The sequence below is a fragment of the Lepeophtheirus salmonis genome, chromosome 13 (genome assembly GCF_016086655.4).
Source record: "Lepeophtheirus salmonis chromosome 13, UVic_Lsal_1.4, whole genome shotgun sequence".
In the NCBI taxonomy this organism is placed as follows: domain Eukaryota; kingdom Metazoa; phylum Arthropoda; class Copepoda; order Siphonostomatoida; family Caligidae; genus Lepeophtheirus; species Lepeophtheirus salmonis.
The window spans coordinates 7,198,117-7,217,315 of record NC_052143.2 but is presented as its reverse complement, the minus strand read 5'-3'; the positions used below and the strand labels follow the sequence as shown (position 1 = coordinate 7,217,315).

At 31.5% G+C, this 19,199-nt stretch overlaps 1 protein-coding gene across 1 annotated transcript; it reads left to right on the top strand.

Moving 5' to 3' along the window:
• The first annotated feature begins 4,415 nt into the window (after positions 1–4,415).
• Positions 4,416–17,270, top strand: LOC121128638 (uncharacterized). Its single transcript, XM_040724226.2, has 6 exons — positions 4,416–4,487; positions 5,254–5,278; positions 12,799–12,876; positions 15,425–15,567; positions 15,623–15,962; positions 16,024–17,270. The coding sequence occupies exons 2-6, from the start codon at positions 5,266–5,268 to the stop codon at positions 16,620–16,622; spliced, it is 1,173 nt and encodes a 390-aa protein (XP_040580160.1). The 5' UTR covers positions 4,416–4,487; positions 5,254–5,265; the 3' UTR covers positions 16,623–17,270.
• The last annotated feature ends 1,929 nt before the right edge of the window (positions 17,271–19,199 follow it).

The window sequence follows — 19,199 nt, the reverse complement described above, 5'->3', positions numbered from 1 at the left end:
TAAGCGCAGATTCCAAAACTGATCTCAGTTTTTTTCTGGATTGTTAGGTTTCAAAAATATTTGAGATCATAGTAACCGGGGACTATTATCATTCAGAGTCATTTTTCATCATTAAGACAATTACCAAATTGAAGTAGAATGAATAAAACTGATGAAAAAGATTTTTTCATGATTATAAAAGTGTTTTTATTGATTCTGTATCTTGTTCTGGACTCGACGTATTTCCATTTTTAGTCTGGAAAATGACACTTATATTTAGACACCTATAATTTATTCATAATTCATAGTGATAAGGAATATCATAGCTTGCTTATATTATAGAAAAATATTACATATTTTATTTTAAAAAATCTGCATATCCAAGGATTTTGGTTCGATTTTGTTGATTTTGAGTGATCCTATTTTTTTATGAGGCTGTACAAGCAAATATGGAACATTCTCTTAATAATGTTTACCATTTCAATGTAACGATAACTACTTCATACCCATAATAAATAGTAATAATAATTAATATAAATATCACAATCAAACAATTTCATTACAGTACTAAACTTCCCACAAAATTTCAATAAAGGAATTACTAATTATCTTTGAAATATTGAAATTTCCTACTCATTATGAATGGATCTCCATATTGTTGTAAGCCAGGAATTTTCTTCCCAATAAAAAAAAATATATATTATGTAAAAGGAGATGAATTAATTTTCCTATATAACATACATAAGATATGAACTATACCTTTTTATCATAATAACATTTTAAATTGAACTCAAATATACCTATAATCGTATATTTATATCAATATTATAAATATTATCTTCGGCCAAATGTCCCGAATTTTTCTTTAGCCATATGTCCTTCGGCCCATGGTAATAATATATTTCTTAAGAAATATTAATTAAGTAAACAATTTAGGCCTTAAAAATCCATTAACAAAAATAAATAAATAAAAACATCATCTCAAGTTTGATTACAGGGCTGACAGGAGCCTCATGCCGTTCATTCTTTTCGTATAAAACACAACTTGCTACGAATGCTACGACAACTGTACAGACTTTTGGAACCTTAACATGTAGCCACACTCCTCTCCAGGTGCAAACCCCATTAACTACTCTGTCTAGGTGCGCCTGGAGGAGAGTTTGTGTTCTACTCATCAGAGGAGTGTCCAGTACCTAGAGTTTTTCATCATGTAAGAGTGGACCAAGCTTGAGTCTGACTGCATAGTCAAGGTTTAAAAGGGATTTAGTCCTCAATTTGAAGTAATTATTAGAGTGGAGGCCTCACATCATGAATAAAAGTTGTCCCGTTATACATTTTATTATTTAAAAGTAATATTTAAACAAGATGTATTGTGAGGAGATTTAATTTAACCAAATCATCTGAAAATAGTGTCTGCCTTAACTTTGTAGGTTTTTTTTACTCATGTGTTTTATAGGCAATATAAGTACATTCGAGTCTATATACTTTAAATATATATTTAATTTAAAGCTATAGGTAGTTAGTAGTTATATGTATTCTGACTCCACAAGTCCAACTTCGCAGCCATGATATCAACCCTCTAATATTACCCAAATGTACTATATAATGTAATTTCCCGATTATTAATAGTTTTCCCTCATTTGTGGGAGGGGGATTGAGAGGGTAATTGTCCCCCTCCCCCTCCCTCTGTATCTTAGGTGCATGCATTCTATAGGTTTATAGAGAATACCTACTATTTACTGCATAGTTCCCAACATTCACTGTAGGTACCAATGGCCAATATGTATGCAAATGGTTTTGATTTGAACTGAGCTTTTTAAGAACATACAATAAGTGGAGAAAAGAAAGGGAGAGAGAGAAACGCGAAATACTGTAAAGTGTAGAATGTATATACATAGGTAAGTACATACCTACATCTCATGACATGCTATTTATCGTGTAAGGATCACTTAATAATATTCTCCCGGAAATAAAGAGAAAAAGTTCAGCAGATGTTTGGTTTTTTTGTTTTTTGAAAAAAAAAAAAAAAAAGTTAGATTAAGTTTCCCCGCATGGTACATCAAAGAGTAGTTTATAAAACGCAGATATTGTTCATACTAACTACTGCTACCACTACAGTGGCGCCCCCCATTGAGAACCATTCATCATTATGCTTCATCACTTTTTCAAATCATTGTTGAAAAGTCAATATATTTACATTTGTGATGGATTCATTCTAACTCCCTGCTTTTGGAAGGACGATGGTGGATAGTAGGAATTCATCCCCGGGATCCTGTATTGCTAGTTCATAGTTTGAATAAAAGAAAGGAATAATAACAAAAATAATAATTGCAAGGGATCGAGAGAGTCAAATACATAAATGTTATTAATCTTCTATTTTGGGGCTTTCAAGTGGAAAAATATGCGGGGTAGACCACAACTCCTGTTTCATTGTATTATGCTCTTTTTTTTTCCTTCTTTTTAACTAGGATGGAGCTGAAATAACGACCGTATTTTTATTGCTTCTACACATAATAAATCCTTGAGGTTGAATACACACAACTGGATATGTGTTTAATGGGGTTCTAGATCCTTGTTATTACTCTTACAAACAATGAAGGGAGTTCATTGTGTTTGTGTCTCAATGGAACACTCACCACTGCTCCTAGGATATTCTTGTGTACATACATACATATCAATATGGAACACCCGTTTGTGAGAAACTGCAATCACTCAATCTACTTTGACTATTCCTTACTTCATATTATAATTGCTAGGAATGAAGAGTAGAGGATACATCTTTTAATAATGATTCTGTTTTTCTTGGGATTTGTCCTCAGGGCATTATTCCCAACAATAATTTAATAATTATTTCACAGTTGCTAAGAATTGGCTAACTACCAACTGATTTTGGGACTTTTCCCCCCGGTTTCTTAGCGGAAGAAAGGTCGCAATATCTAATAAATTGAGAAATACAAGATGTGTTCAAAAAGTAAGGTGACTTTGTATTTTGAGAAAAAACTATTAATTTATTCATCAACATTTACGTTGTCCTCTTCAAAGTAGTCCCCATGAGATACAATACACATGTCCCTACCCTTTTTCCAGTCCTGGAAGCACTTCTTAAAAGCTTTTTTCGCTATGGCCTTGAGCTGTTCCAGCGAGGAAGTCACTATGTCCTTAATTATTGCAATCTCCGAACTTTCATAGGTTGTTTTTTTAGTTTTTGGAGCATGAAAAAGTTATATGGGGCCAAATCCGGTGAATGTGGATTTGTTTTGGCAAAAAATCTCTTACAAGCAAATATGAGTGAGCAAAGGCGTTATCGTGGTGCAAAATCCATAATTGTTTGTTTTTTTCACAATTCCGGACGTTTTGTCGTATTGCTTCTTGCAAGTGGCATATAACTTCAAGATAATACTCTTTATTGAACCTACAAACAAATTGAAAAAAGTCCTTATGAACTACGCCACGGTAGTCCAAAAAAAAAAAAAAAAAAAAAACAGTGAGCAAAACTTTGGCATTTAAGGCTCTTGATTGTCATCTTCCCAGTCATTTTGGAAGAGTTTTCTCAGAACAGTTTCACAGTATGTTACTGTAAACATTTCAAGTGTTTTGGTGCAATATACTTTTTGATCACACCTCATATATTTAATAAAATTATTTTTTTAAAGTAGCCAAAAACAGACATTTATACAAAATGATCAATTAGAAAGTACATTTATATGTTAGATACAAGAACTGTCTTCATCATTAGGGACTTTCGTGATGACATTTAATCAACCCTTCACTATTGCTTTTGATGGGAAAGTAATGGTTTATATAAGATACTTACATACATACATATATCTGATCTACAAGATAAAATAAAATGTCAGTTTGAGATCAATATATATATATATATATATGTATAGATATACGACCAAAAAAACAAACATTTAATGAAAGCACCTGTTATAAGCAAGATTGATTAACGTTTAATTCAATTAAGAATGATCTGAGATAATACTTTGTGTCATGAGAACAACGTTCAGTAAGGTCCAGGAAATGAATTTGGTCATTAATTGGCATAATTTAATTTATTCAAAAGGCATTGGATAATTGATATATATATATATATATTCATTTTACGACATGGGTTGACGAATTTATTATATTTATTAAATTCACGATTAATTAGTCAAAATAATCAAATGAAAGACCAATTGTATGTATTCTTAGAATATAAGAAGGCTTTTTAAAGGACCTGCCTTTTGACTCCACCTCCTCCTCCAACTGAAAATAAAAACCATTCGTCGGAAAGTAAGGGAAATGGTTTTTAAAAGGACTTAACAGCCAATAGAAAACGTCCCCTTAGAGGGAGCATGTACATTGTACACACAAGAAGAGAGATTCACTCTACGCCCGTCATATTTAGTCCTTAGTGGTTGATCCTTTGCGATAACTTATTTGGAATCATTTCGTAGATATTTCTTGTTGTGAAAGTTTGTTCAGGAAGAAGGTTTTGTTTCTTTGGACTGGTTTGAAGAGTAAGTAGATTTTACTTCAGTAGTTAGTTCTAGGGTTCATATTGTAGATTGCCCACCATGTTTGAGTATCACTTTAAAAAATTAACCCATTTTTTAAAGAAATATTTCACATAATGATGATACAATCAGTGGAGTAGATTTGATGGGATATTTGACTCTCCTGAAGTGATTAATTATCCACTTAAAATGGAGAAGTAAACCATATGTAATGTTGATTATCATAAAATTCAATTAATGATGGATTTGTCATTAGTTTTATCTGCGTTTTATCCAATGTAAGACTTCAACTGTATTTTTATGAGGACACACATTTGTACAAAGCCATTTTTAATTTCTTTTATTTAATTTTTTCAAGATGGAGTTCAACCAAATTCAACTCTATACTAATAGATCCACTAATATTTGAAAAAAATATATATTATATCAGCAAAATATTGAAGACATGACTTTACGTCCATGAAATCAACCTTATTAAACTATTTTATTTTTGGATCATTTGCAAAAACAAAGGGAAAAAAAACCAAAAATAAGTTCTTAAATGATGATTATATTAAGGAGTATAGTTCTTCAATTGCAACTCTCAATTCCCGTAAAAAGTTAAGAAATACTTTTATTAGAAAAAGCCACTTATAGGATATAGATTCCTAGACAAAAAAAAACTCTCATTTTACTATTTGATCACATTATGATTGATTCATTTCCTTAAATTAGGATAAAGGGATCCCTATTTATTTTACTATTTAAACATTTTCATTTACTATTTCAGGTTTATAACTTAATGCCACATACAGGTAAGTGTTCTAACTTAGATTTTGACTCCTTTGTGTGATATATAGCATATCCTTAGTAATTACTCAATTTGCCGTATTCTTGATTACAATACTCAAAAAAATTCTTATTTTATCTACTAGCATATATAATTTGCCTATCCACTCAACAATTATTCAAACTTTGAAAATGTATAACAATTTGAATATTAATCATATATTGTCAAATAAGGGGATCCTTGTTGAAATACTGTTTGATTAAAATTTAATTAAATTGAATAGGAATTATATTCTTAAAGTTTTCTAATATGTCTTTGATGTGATATTTTTTCAAAGTCTAGTATATTCTAGTGTTAGCAATATTTTTACACTGCTTTCAATACTGAAATAGTTCTTAGTATTTCGATATTTTTTGACCAAATATGTTAAAAAGAATGTTAGGTAATTTCACTCTTCAGTTATATATTTTCCCTTAAAAAATTAGGTAGAAATGGATCTTATGGAATTTATTAATCTATGAAAATAATCATTTAAATTTAAAATAACAGGGGAAATAAAAAGTTCTGAGCATTTTTTCACTTTATTTTGACAATAAAATTGATATAGAAGGATTATTTGATTTAGGAGGTTCCAAATGGTTTTTTGGATAAATTTCACTTCCTTGACAACGGAATAAGTGCTCAAATACCATTCCAACTCGACGATTACCATTATTTTATCGAGATTTTCGACGCCCATATTACCATAATTGAATAATTAGAACCACTGTTTTGCTGTTGCATTCGATACTGTATTGGTTTACAATAAACAGCAGGGTTTCTTTTGGCCGTCTGCTCTGCCTTTTCACATTGGTCGTAGTGATACTGAAGAATGTATCGAATTTTCTCTTTTTTTACTTCCATTTTGGAACGCTCTAACACACAAATGGCTTTACAAAACACAAAAATGTTAATACACTTTTTTAATTGTACACTTTAAGCATACTTTAAGCTTTTTTTTTGATGCAATGTGATAATTGTGAGATATAGCTCATTTAAAAATCTCTAGTAAAAAATGGTCATCATTTTGTGTTTAACCTAATATATAAAATATTTTCTTAGTCCTATTGAAATAATATTTTGCATATTTGCAGAAATGCTTTTTGTTCATCATTTTTTAAATAATGATCTGTATTAAACTGTAATATAAGAGAAAGGATAACCATACATCATTTTTTAATTGTTCATATCTACAATGACAATGTCAATGAACTAAAAAATTAACACAATTTATTTTTCATACCGCTTGAATTTTACGTGACATATAAAAGATTACGGGAAATTGACTTACAGGGGCGCCCGCGGATTGGTTTGTTTCGTTTGCCAACAGATTAATATCCCAAGGATACGATATTTAAACAAAATCAAAACTACATAATTATTTACAGCTGACTAAAAGTTAATTCGAATAAAAATATTTGAGCTATAAAAGTACGGCTTCATCAATTTGATCCCAGTTTAGTAATGTTAGTCAAATTTTTATTGAAGACAAATTTGGTATATAATCCAAACTCTTATCTTGAATTTTTTACCTAATTTAATGATCAGGGGGACAAACCCTTTTTAAGAAGTACATAAGTAGACTTAGAATTTTTGAGCTATTTATTTGGCCAAAATGTTCAAAAAATGATATATAAGTTTTTGAACAATAAGCACCCGAATATCAAAATTGATCAATTTGTATTGAAAGAAAAATAGAGTTTTATAAGAATTAAAAGAAGTTGCTTTGTATTTATCATAATTTATTTATAAATTATATCGACAAATCAAGATTTTATAAAGATTTTCTTCCCTTAATGTTTGTCTTCAATCCGTATTGGTATTTTTAAACAGACTCAAAGACGTCCACATTATTATTTGAAGGAAATTTAAAGATGTCTCAGGAGTCTTGCTAGACGGAGGCATCTCATCATCGCCACTACCAATATTAGTTCCATCCTTTTACATAAATGGAAGATCAATTTTGTGTATTTCTCATTTGTTGCAAAGTTCAATAGGAATTATTCAATAGTCAATTTTGCGCTAAATTTATCCTTCCTCTAATTGGTTGATGTCAAAATATGGCTCCCTTGTATATCCGATCATTTAATCATAACCTTGATTTCATTTTATACATATCTTACCTCCAAAAAGAGAGCCTAATGAAGGAGAATTTTGGAAGGTAGATTTTTCCTTAGAAAAATATGACAAAATCACCTGTTGTGTAATCTAACAAAAACCCAAACTTTCTATATTCATTTCATACCAGTTTAGAAAAATGAGCCCTTTTCAAGCAAGAAAAAAAAGAGGTAAAATGAGCATTTTTTCCAAAAGCTTAGTTTAAGTACGTTCTGTATTAAGCATTAAGCCCTGTCAACAAAAATTGAACAACAATTATTTTTCCATTCCCTTCATTTTTCTGATTGAATCATAGAATCATATATCAGAGCAAATATCAAAATTTCTAAGAAATTTCTCCTACACCTACAGAATGGAAATAATGGATATTTTGCCGGATATATCAATCTTCCGATTGATATCCGAACTATCAACCCACGCCACTCAGTACCCTGGTACAACACTAGTATATAGTTAATTTTTACATTTCAGTACGAATATGATCTCTTTTTTGAAGCCAGAACAATTTTTTATGCATTTTGATTTCCTTTTCCGTAATAATATGGTTCAATGAGGTATTGAAAGGTCTTCAATTGATGTTCATATCGTTGTTTATACATGTAGATTGAGATTATAAGTGTATATAAGCTATACATATTAAAGAGTGTTAAAGAAATAAAATAAAATTTCCCTTTTAACTTTCAAAGTTTAGCAGAATTTATAAATATAAATTGTAAAACACAAAAATTGCTAGTAGGATTTTCATCAAATATGTAACTAAAATCTAACAATCAATATTAATTCTATCCTTTTCAAATATATATGTAGTTGTATCCAATGGTATTATTAATATAAGGTAGTACCTTAACGCTCTTTCGACAGATGTTTGGTATCCCCCACGCTTTTTAAAAATGATGTCAAATCGTATATACTGTTACTAATATAACTTCTAGTATTACATATATGCTGTTAATAATAATATACCGTTGTTATACTCTATGACGTCAAAATCTGTCTGTTTTTCCTACCAGTTGGTGCGGTTCATCAAATTAAAAATTCTGGCGAATCCGATTACATGTTGGTATAACCTGGTATTTTATTAATCTTGGTCTATCCATAAATTACGTATAATGATAACTCAAAAACGCTCCTAAGGGTAACAAATTAATATATTTTACTATAAACATAAAGTATGATTCTCAGTAGAGACTCTTTTTATGATCTTATAACTTTGCTTATAAATTTAAAAAAATATTATACCAATAGTACTGTTAGACTAGCGTCTATTATCAGGTAAACCCCAGAGAAAAATAATAGTTTTAAGATTAGAAAAAGAAAAAAGTTGGTGCAGACTATCTTTTTAGTTAATACTTTAATAGATCATTGAAATGCTACCGTCTCTCTCTCTCTCTGAATGACGATTTTTCACCAATTTTTCGTATATATATTTTTTCCAATCTATAATAAAATAATAATATATGTGTTTTAAAATAAATTTTAAAAAATTTCCGGGCAAAAATTATATTTCAAATGTTTAATCGTTATAGCAATGATATATTTTCCCCTCCAAAATCATACATATAGCAGGCAGATGATGTTAACAAATGTATTAATTCAGTTGTACAATAAGTTTCGCTCTAGCCTTTTCCTTGCGCACCTATAAATACTGGGCATATGCGTGAACATATGGTAAAGGGTGATTCAAAACGAGCGGTTTTTCCAGTAGGGATTTTTTGACAGGCGCGCGCGAGTTTTGTCAAATTCATACGTTATTTTTACTCAGTATTGTTTTACAATTCTTCATGGAAAGATATAGGCCACAACAACGTGTACAAATTGTTCAATTGTACTATGGAAATCAGCGTTCTGTGAAAGAAGTTTTTCACAAATTACGCCCAACTTATGGTCCACATAATCGACCTTCAGAATCCACAATTTGCAGAATAACCGAGAAATTTGAAGGGCAGCAACTTTCTGGGATGTCCCGTTGTCTGGTAGGCCATGTACAGCTCGCAGCGTAGAAAATATTGAGGCCGTAGCCGAGAGTGTAGCCGAAGATCGTGAAGAATCGATTCGCCACCTTTAACAGACTTTTTGGTACCTCAAATTGAAGCACATGGTCTCCACAATATTTGGTTCCATCAAGACAGTTCCACTTGCCACACAGCGCGCGTAACAATGGACATATTGGGACATCATTTTGGTGACCAATTAATTTCACGTTTTGGCCTGGTAAATTGGCCACCAAGACCGTGTGATATCACACCTTTGGACTTTTTTCTTTAGGGCTACGTAAAAGCAAAAGTCTATGTGGATAAACCAGCGACGATTGAAGGGAAGCAAATATTGAGCGAGTTATTTCTGAGATTCCGGTCACAATGCTCGAACGCGTCATCAAAAATTGGCGCGAAAGAATGGACCATTTAAAGGCCAGTTGCGGTCAACATATAAAGGGGATTTTTTTCCAGAAATAATTGTAAAGGATTGTTTTTTCGGTTCATAATAAAGTTTTGACCATAATATAATATTTGATGTGTTTTTTTTCCCAATCCAAAAACCGCTCGTTTTGAATTACCCTTTACTATTGATCAAAGTTTATTTTTAGATTTCAGATGCCTATTATGTTATGATTTGGGAGGATAGAATGTGAGCTGTTTCTGCTCTAGAAATGAGAATCTTCTATATTTCAAATAATACTAGAGGAGAATTAATATAAAAAAAGATTATTTTTTTTGGGCATATCACTAGTAGTTGTAGTTATGTTGCACAAAGGAAGGCGGCAAATTATAGATTCTTTATTAGAAGGAGATGTTATCACAACAATAATTCGGCAAAGAATGAACAAAAAAAAAAAAAAAGAGCAGACGCAACAACTGTTTTTCTTATTTGAACATCAAAACAATTATTTATCCTTATTTTTTGATCAGCTATAGTAATACCGAATGTTAGGTTGATCCCAAAATATTCGATATAGTCTAAAAAAGAGAAGTTACTGATACTATACATACTATTTGTCATAGTCGGAGAAGACGGGATGCAGGAGTGAGGGGGGGGGAGGCAATTGCCTCCCCAAATGTGGGGAACTTACATGATGCAGCCAAATTCCGGTCTTGGAACCCCCACAGACTAAAACCCACATTTATTAATATTTAAGCCACTGAACACGGAAATGATCTGTAATATTTTCAATTGCAGAAGGTTTGGCTTTTAAAGCTTTTTACTAAAAATCACGTTTTTAGAGTATCATTTCGATTCGAAAGCATATTTAGAATTGAAATAACTTAAATAAGTTATCTTGAATAATTTTCTATAAAATTAATCCAATCCTACAAAAATCCAGTAAAATGATGAATTATATATGTAAATTAATATTTTTTTAATTGCTTTATTAGTATAAAGCAATTTGCTTAAACTAAAGAATAAACCTTAAATTAATACTTAAAAGGGTTTGCCGTAAAAAAATAGTTTGATTTTATATATGTAATACTTTTTATATATCCTATCCTTCTGCAAACTCCCCCCAATTAAGGAAAGATTGCTTTTTACTAGACAATTTAATAATTTTTTTTTCGAAAAATTTAATTTTTGGAAAAAAAATTTCCAAAAATGTAATGTTTGAATTATTTTTCTCGAAAAATTTAATGTTCAAATTTTGTTTAAGAAAAATTTAATGTTCGAATTTTTTTTTGGAAAATTTTATATTTGATTTTTTTTTTTTTTTGAAAAATTTAATATTTAAATTTTTTTTTCAAAAAAATAATGACAACAGCTCAAAAAAAGAAAATGCATTCTTCAGATTACCAACTAAAAAAAAAAAAAAAAAAGGATACACCCGATTTTTATCACTAATTGCTGACATCCTGTATTTTAAGGCCTTTTCGAATGTTGTCTCTCACATCAATAAAAATTTAACTATTAAAAAATAATTGGCAATTTTGAAAGCAATCCTCTGATATAAATTAGAATGCACGAAAATTGTCTTTTTAAATTTTATACTCCCATCTTTGAAATAACCACAATGCGTATACAGCAAATCGATTTGATAATCCACAAAATATGTCTTTCGTTAATTGAAATTCATCATTTGTTTCGATAGTCTATATGTTTATTGTATATAAGATTATAAATAGTTATGAATCCATGGAACGGTAAATTGGTACATTTTCATCTTTCAAAGCCATAAGATAAAATGCATTTTAAATTGCAATCTATATATTGAATGCCTGTGTGTCCAAGAAACACGGTAACCCAAATGAATGGATGTTGCTGTAATTTTTTACGTACCTTCTGAAGGCTTCAGAGACGGTTCTGGTCAACATTTATTTTTTTGGCTTGAAGGCCATGCTGCTCTTAAAATAGTATTTTTCTAAAAACGATTTTTTAAAAATAAAATTAGTATTAATCTTTGCACACTTTTAAAAAAAGGAGATTATAAGGTTTAGAGGCGAAAAAATATTCCAGCGTCAACTGTTGAATTGTAGTTTGCTCAACTGTCATGTTATGGTCAAAAATCCTTTTTTTCTTCTCTTAAACGTGCGCAAAGATACAATACTAGTGATGTAAATCGTATGATTTTTTTAACTGGCAGTTTTCATCAAGGTTAATAGAAATACAAGGTTGTATCATAACGCGTGCACGTCTGATGTTTGACTTCCACCACGCTTTTTAATATTAACGTCACATTAGATGAGTGGTTGCGTGTTTTTTCAAAATCTGTTTTTCTTTCTCAGCAGGCGGTACGATATATTAAATTGAAAATTCTAGCAATAGTGATGTCATTGACTATGAGTGGTTGCTTGTTTTGTCAAAATCTACCTGTCTTGCAGGAGTCGTGACAATACATCCAATTGAAAATTGTAGCAAGCACGATTATATGATGATCTAACCTTGTATTTATAAAGCCTTGATTGTCATTATATAATTCCGGAGACTTTCCTTTCTTAAATAGATTCCGTTATATTCAAACCCTGATTGAACATTTGGGTATGCTCCACGGAGCTTAACCCTGAGGATTTGTTGCGGAGTCGTAATTGTAAATCCTTGTTCGACTCAAAGTAGAATTGGGGAACGACATTGGAGTAACTCTTGCCAATGTCCTTGCTTCCTCCTCCACCTCCTTCCTCGTCAAAGCGGATTGTAGCTAATCTCCAGCAAAACATTCTTTAAATTGTCAGGGTTACCATGTTGATTTTTTTTAACAACCCCGTTATTCACACGATTTTCATCACTAGTCATCACAACATGGAACGAGAATAATTCTTAAAATTTTACAGCCTTTATTTTTTTATTTATATGAAGTGGAAGAGTTCATAATTAATTTTAATTTCTTAAGGTCAACGGGGGGGGAAACCTACTGTAGTAATTTTATAAAGTCAACTTATGATATATATATATTTTTTTTTGCTTTAGGACAAGCTGGAGTTAATCAACTTGGGGGCGTTTTTGTAAACGGAAGACCACTTCCAGACTATGTTCGAAGACGGATAGGTAATTTATTACTCCTTTTGATTCACTACTAGGATTGGAAATCTATATACGTTTCCAAAAATATGAACAACACATTTATAACCACTGTTAATGACTTGATTTTACTTCAAGGGTACTAATGAGGTGTTAGTCAATGTACAGGGTCGTTCAAGTAAATCAGGACCAACTTTAACTGCATCCTGATCAATAAGTGAAGCAAGTAGAGGTTTGAAATTTTATTTACAAGTTCTAATAATACAGAAAAAAAATCCATTCAATGTGCCCACTATCTTCACCAATCATTTGGCGAATCCTGTCAGCCCCCATCTTCTCTTTTGGCTCAAAGAAGAGGGAGCCATGATACTACAATTACTCCAGTGGACTCAAGGTTCATGATACTGGTCTAATCTGTCTATCATAATGCTGTGGGATCTGTTGGTAATCCATTGTTTCTTATCTGATAAAAGATGATTCGGTTACCATGGGACTTCAAATCGTTCAGCAATTTTCTTATGTGGGCAGCCGTGCTGCCTTCATTTTGTCTATAAGGATATGTCTTTAGTAGAGGCAGTATTACTTCATCCTTAGGTCAGTGTTAATGGCCCTGGAGACTCTTGCCTTCTTACTTGGCGCTTGTTGTCAAGAACGTTAATCGGAGTACACTGGGATCGTGCGCGGAAAACTGCCCTGGGCAAAATTGCCTGCTCAAGATTGCCATGGAGAAAACTGCCATATAGAAAAATTGCCCGTATTTTGATCAAACTTCATGATGAACAATAGCACATTATAAATTCACAAACATTATTTATGATAAATATCTAAATTTTTGTTTGTTCCATCCGCCAGGGGAGTACCTTCAAGTGTGAGTAATATTATTGCAATACAAGCGCATTGCATTTTTTGCAATTCAATTCAATTTTCTAATAAATGGACCGAGATGATTAGTAAGGGTGGATAAATAGCTTATGGCCTCTTAAAATAGGGTTGAATACTCTCCGCCCTTGGATTGGCCAATGTCTCGGGGGTAGTGTGGGATGGTTAAAAACCAACGCCAATTCATTCAATTCATCCAAGAAACCCGTCTAACACCACAAACTAGTTCAAAGCTCTCGGGTTGACTAGAGTCCTGGGGGTAGTGTGGGATAGTTAAAAACTACCGCCAATCCTCTAATGTCAAAAAATAGTACTAATTCATCGGGTTGTACGGGGTACTTGACGGTACCCCTGGATATATATAGTGTGAGTAACATTACTCACGCTTGAATGTACTCCCTTGGGGGATGGAACAAACTAATATATTTAGATATTTGTAATAAATAATACTAAACAGATTTATAATGTGTTATTATTCATCATAAAGTTTTATCAAAATACGGGCAATTTTCTCCTTGGCAATTTTCCCATATGCCAATTTTCTCCATGGCAATTTTCCACATTATAGTTTTCCTAGTATCCACTGGGATGTACACCACGCAAGTAAATTCGATAATGGTGTTCTTTTGGGTCTTCTCCATCGTAAATACTTGTTTTGGATTAAAAGTTGTGCAACTAACTTAAGGTTAACGCTTAACCTTTATGTTTAAAATTAGAATAACCGTGTTAAATTTTTTCCTCATTATTCAGGATGTAGTTAAAGATAGTCTGGATTTACTTGAACGACCTTGTGTATAGAATATTGACTTTGGCATGGTTTGATACCCCACAACCAATTTTTGCCTTAGTACGTGCCATTTAAATGGAATAAATAGGATTTTTGGTCAAATTGGCCATTTTTAGGCATCTTGTACCGTTCCAAATATGGTAGAATAACAAGTTATAGAATGTACCATTTATATTTATAGTATTTGGTATATGAGTAAAAAAATGTTGTGCATCTTTTCTTAAATAATGTAGGATATGCTCAATGATTTGCAATTTCCTTGTTTTATCAGTGTAGTCAAATATCACTTCGACTAGGGTTAAATGTTACTATGTTTTGTTTGCATAATTTATAATAAAAATTTTAACCTATGGAGTCCTCAAATTGATTGAAGATAATTATTATTGCATACAAACTTTAACTCCAATTATATTTTTATATTATATTCATAAGAGTTTAGGACTCATGAAATATAAATTGCATATTTAAGAACATAAGTGTTTCTATGGCATTGACCTTGTTGAAATTCAAAGTGATCAATAATTTGATTTGTGCTATTTCAAAACTTATATCATTAGATAGCAATGATGCACTCAACTCTACTTAGATTTAATTATTTACACTAAAAAACAAATAATTTAATTTATTACATTTTCTTTTTTTTAAGGAGATTAAAAACTGTGATTAATTATTAATCCCTTGAAAAAAATTACACAACAAAGTTAATAAGCTAATTAATTAATCTTAAAATAGAGGAATAGGTTTAATTGAAAAGGTTGGCATAGATTATTACAAGAATCTATCTACGGATATCATTTCATTCAATCTGAATTTAGAATGAATTCAAATTCTACGATTAATTTTAATAATATTGTAAAAATAAAAGATTCATGTTGTAGTATGTTTATATTACATACATAATATTTTCAGTTGAATTAGCCATGATGGGAGTACGTCCTTGTGACATCTCTAGGCAACTTTTAGTATCCCATGGGTGTGTATCTAAAATATTAACAAGATTTTATGAAACTGGGTCTGTCAAACCTGGATCCATAGGAGGTACCAGACCAAAGGTATGATTGATTTAATAAACAATTAAGAATGCCCAACTCATATACAAATTTATAGCAAGTGACGACTCCTTCGATTGTCAAAAGAATTCTTAGGATCAAATTGGAAAATCCTGGACTTTTTGCATGGGAAATACGAGATCAACTTATTTCTCAACGCTTATGCGATCCCAATAATATTCCTTCAATTTCCTCGATTAATCGCATACTCCGGAATGCAGGGCATTTAGATGATACTCCAAGAATTGGGCAGACTTCCGCCTCTTCAACCTCTAGTCAAATCAGCAATATTTCACTCAATGCAACTCCATTAACTGGACAGCAAGCACCCCATGAGAGTAATGAGGCAACAAAAATCACCTTGGATTCTAATGTAAAGATAATCGAATCTTCAAAAGGTATTTTATATAAATATACATATTTATAACGTTTTAATAATTTGCAAATGCATATACCTAGAAAAAATCCCTACGGATATTCCTCAGACATCCAATATAGCGGCAGATGTTCTATCCTCCTTCCCTCATATCTGGAATCGGGGAGCTCTTATGTCAATGTACCCATACATTTGGCCCGGATATCCTCTGGATTCTTCATCCCTTTTGTCAGAAAGATACTATAATCATGTAGAACAGCCAAATGGAATTGTAGCAGCAGCAGCCGCCGCTGCAGCTGCTGCAGTTTGTGCTGCAAATGTGTCAAATTCGGGAAATAGGTCTTTAAATCATGCAAGGATTCAAGAATCAAAATCTAACACAACGAATCCCTCTTTTACATCCACCATTTTTCAAAATGTTACATCAACAACCTCCTTTGGAGGGAATGCACAGGATATGTCTGAGATGAATGAACCTTCTTCAACAACACAAGAGCCATCTTCCAGTGGGAGTAAAAAGGGTAGTCCTTCCTTTCACTCCATCGATGAAATCCTCAACAAGAATTTTGACAAAGGCTCCAAGAAATTAAAGAGCTCAGTAATACACGTGGAAGAGGATGAAGATACTGATAATATCATTGATCCCGTTTGCATAACAAGCTTAAAAACATCACCAATTTAACTCCCGTACAATTCTTGCGTGTGTATGTATATGTGCAATATTCCTTATTCATTAACCAAATTAGTTTATTACTATTGATTCTTGCAATGCACTTAGTCAATTTTGCAGATTTTATTACTAATTCACTTTGTGTGTATGTAAATTCCCAACTTTACCATTTTTGTTTTTATTTGTTACACACCAAATACTCCCAAAGAAATTCATAATAAATCATAAGATATTGTAGTGACATATTATAATTTCATTTACATCTTCGTAACCGAATATTTTAGACTGATTGTAGGTTCTTGGTTAATATTTATCCAATAAAACATTTCATTCAAATAAAACTATTATTCTTCGAAAGAGGAACTAATTTAGATTAAGTGTGAGAACAAAAATTGGCACGTGAGTAACAGAACAGTAGAACAGTTAATATAAAAAGTAGTCGAAATTGTCAAATTCAGGAATACTTAATTTACTTCGTAAAACTCATCAAAATAACTTTCATATTTCCATATTATAGATCTATTAATATTGAGAAATCCTAAATGTCTTCCCTTAAAGTCGCTAATTTTATATGTTATACAATGAGTAGTCAAAAACTAATGGCTAAAACTTAGAAATAAAATCCGTTTTCATCCTCTCATATTCCAAATACACTAAAAAGACTTAAAATTGTCTTAAATATATTCCACATCTAAATGGCCAAATCCACGGAGAACCCAAGTGTTTACCCAAAGAAACGGATGTTAGAAAAACACCTTGTACACCATTTGACACTATGACCCCCTTTGAGACCATTGAGGCAGTTGTTCTTCATTGTTCATAAATTTAGATACAACTTAACTTACAACTGCAAAAATCAGGGCTTGAATTTTTGATGAGACGAAAATACGAAAACTCTTCAGATATGGTCTCCAAGAGATAGGACCAAAGCCAGAAATAGGAAATTGCAAAAAGATACTTCTAACTTGATTATCCATCTCAAGAGAGTAGATTCGACTCCTTCCTTGCAAAGGAGATTAAAAGATTTCAACATTGAAGAGATGCATTCACGATGAGTAGGGAATTTCAATATTTCAAATATATTCATTTTTTTTCTTTATTTGAATTTGTACCAAGTACGGTAATATACAGAAGTATTCATTATTACGAGGTATGACGTCTTTATCGTTACATTGAAATAGTGAACATTATTAAGATAATTTATTAAAGTATTATAACGTATGCTTATAATAGTAAGTTGTATGGGTAAATGTATGGGCAAAGTATGGGTAAATCTAAACAAAAACAGTTATACTAATTGTAACTAGAAGTCATAAGCAAAGAATAAGACAAATTTTAAAGGACAAATGATACGATATAGAAGTTATTAACATAAAATAAAATAAACAGATGCAACAAATTATTAGCAACACTATACATATACAAATGAAATGAGATATTTTTTATTCAGAAATAAATATACTTCGTAGCAAAATAGAATGTGCATTAGCAATGCAGACAAACTACCGAGAAAAGAGAGGCATATTACCTTTAGGAGTCTAGAATTATTGATTTGACTTAAGAACAAAAAAAATCCACAATTTCAACGAAGGAGCAGTAGATGGACGATGAGAATTCTTTCTGTTCCTCACTTTGGCTTTCAGTGGATTATTCAGTATTTTTATGGAACTCATCCGTTCTTATAGCAGTATAAGATTATTCCTGGGAAGATTTGAAGGAATTTATGTATTTTTGAAAATAGAGGCAATGATTCGCGAGGTCAGAAATCACTATAACAGACCTTGAAAGGGAAGGGGCATCTGCACAATGAACGATCCTGAAATTAAAGAAAATGAGATCCACCGAGTGAGGAACACAGAGACGAGATCTCTTGAACAGAACATGAAGAGAGGATCAGAAGGGGTGTTGCTAAGTTATCCAAGTGGGAAAAATATGAGCTCTGAGGGAAAATGGATAGATAAAGATCCAATTAAATACAATCCAGGCGAAGGTGGAATTTTTTAAAGTCATTTGAATAATAAAATTAATTATATTCAATATTACTAAGGTAAGCTAATAACTATAAGTATAATATTTATTAAAGGGAGATGTTGTACAAGAAATATTAATAAATAATGAAGGAAAAAAGAAGAAATGGAAAATCTACCAACTGTTTTCCAATTTGTGCAAATTCATAAGGATTTTTTGAAATACAATACTTCGTTATCGGAGATTAGACAAATGCCAAATGACAGTATCATAATAGAAAAAATAAACTAAAAATAAGCGAAGGCTTTATTTATAACAACAGATACCTAAACTCCAAAAATAAAAATATATACTTATCCTGGATGAAAATATTAGGCGTTGGATAAAATAACTAACACATATATTTTAAACGCTTCACTTTGTAAGAAAAAGCCATAGAGTCAACAAAAGAAGACAGAATGCAGATGCGCTATTGCTATGATTTTGGTAAACAACGATCTGGATATTAGTAACGTTGAGGTCTCAAAGATGACAAGTATCGATAGGAGAAGACCAGGGACCCCAAAATTGGCTCCACAGTCACTTCTACTACATAGTGTCTGTCAAGGATACTTGGCTTCC

Bases quoted from the DNA above. Each gene is read 5' to 3' on its own strand.
- LOC121128638 (XM_040724226.2), top strand. The intron at 12,877-15,424 runs GTAATTTATTAC...TAATATTTTCAG, and splicing joins CTATGTTCGAAGACGGATAG to TTGAATTAGCCATGATGGGA. The intron at 15,963-16,023 runs GTATTTTATATA...GCATATACCTAG, and splicing joins GATAATCGAATCTTCAAAAG to AAAAAATCCCTACGGATATT.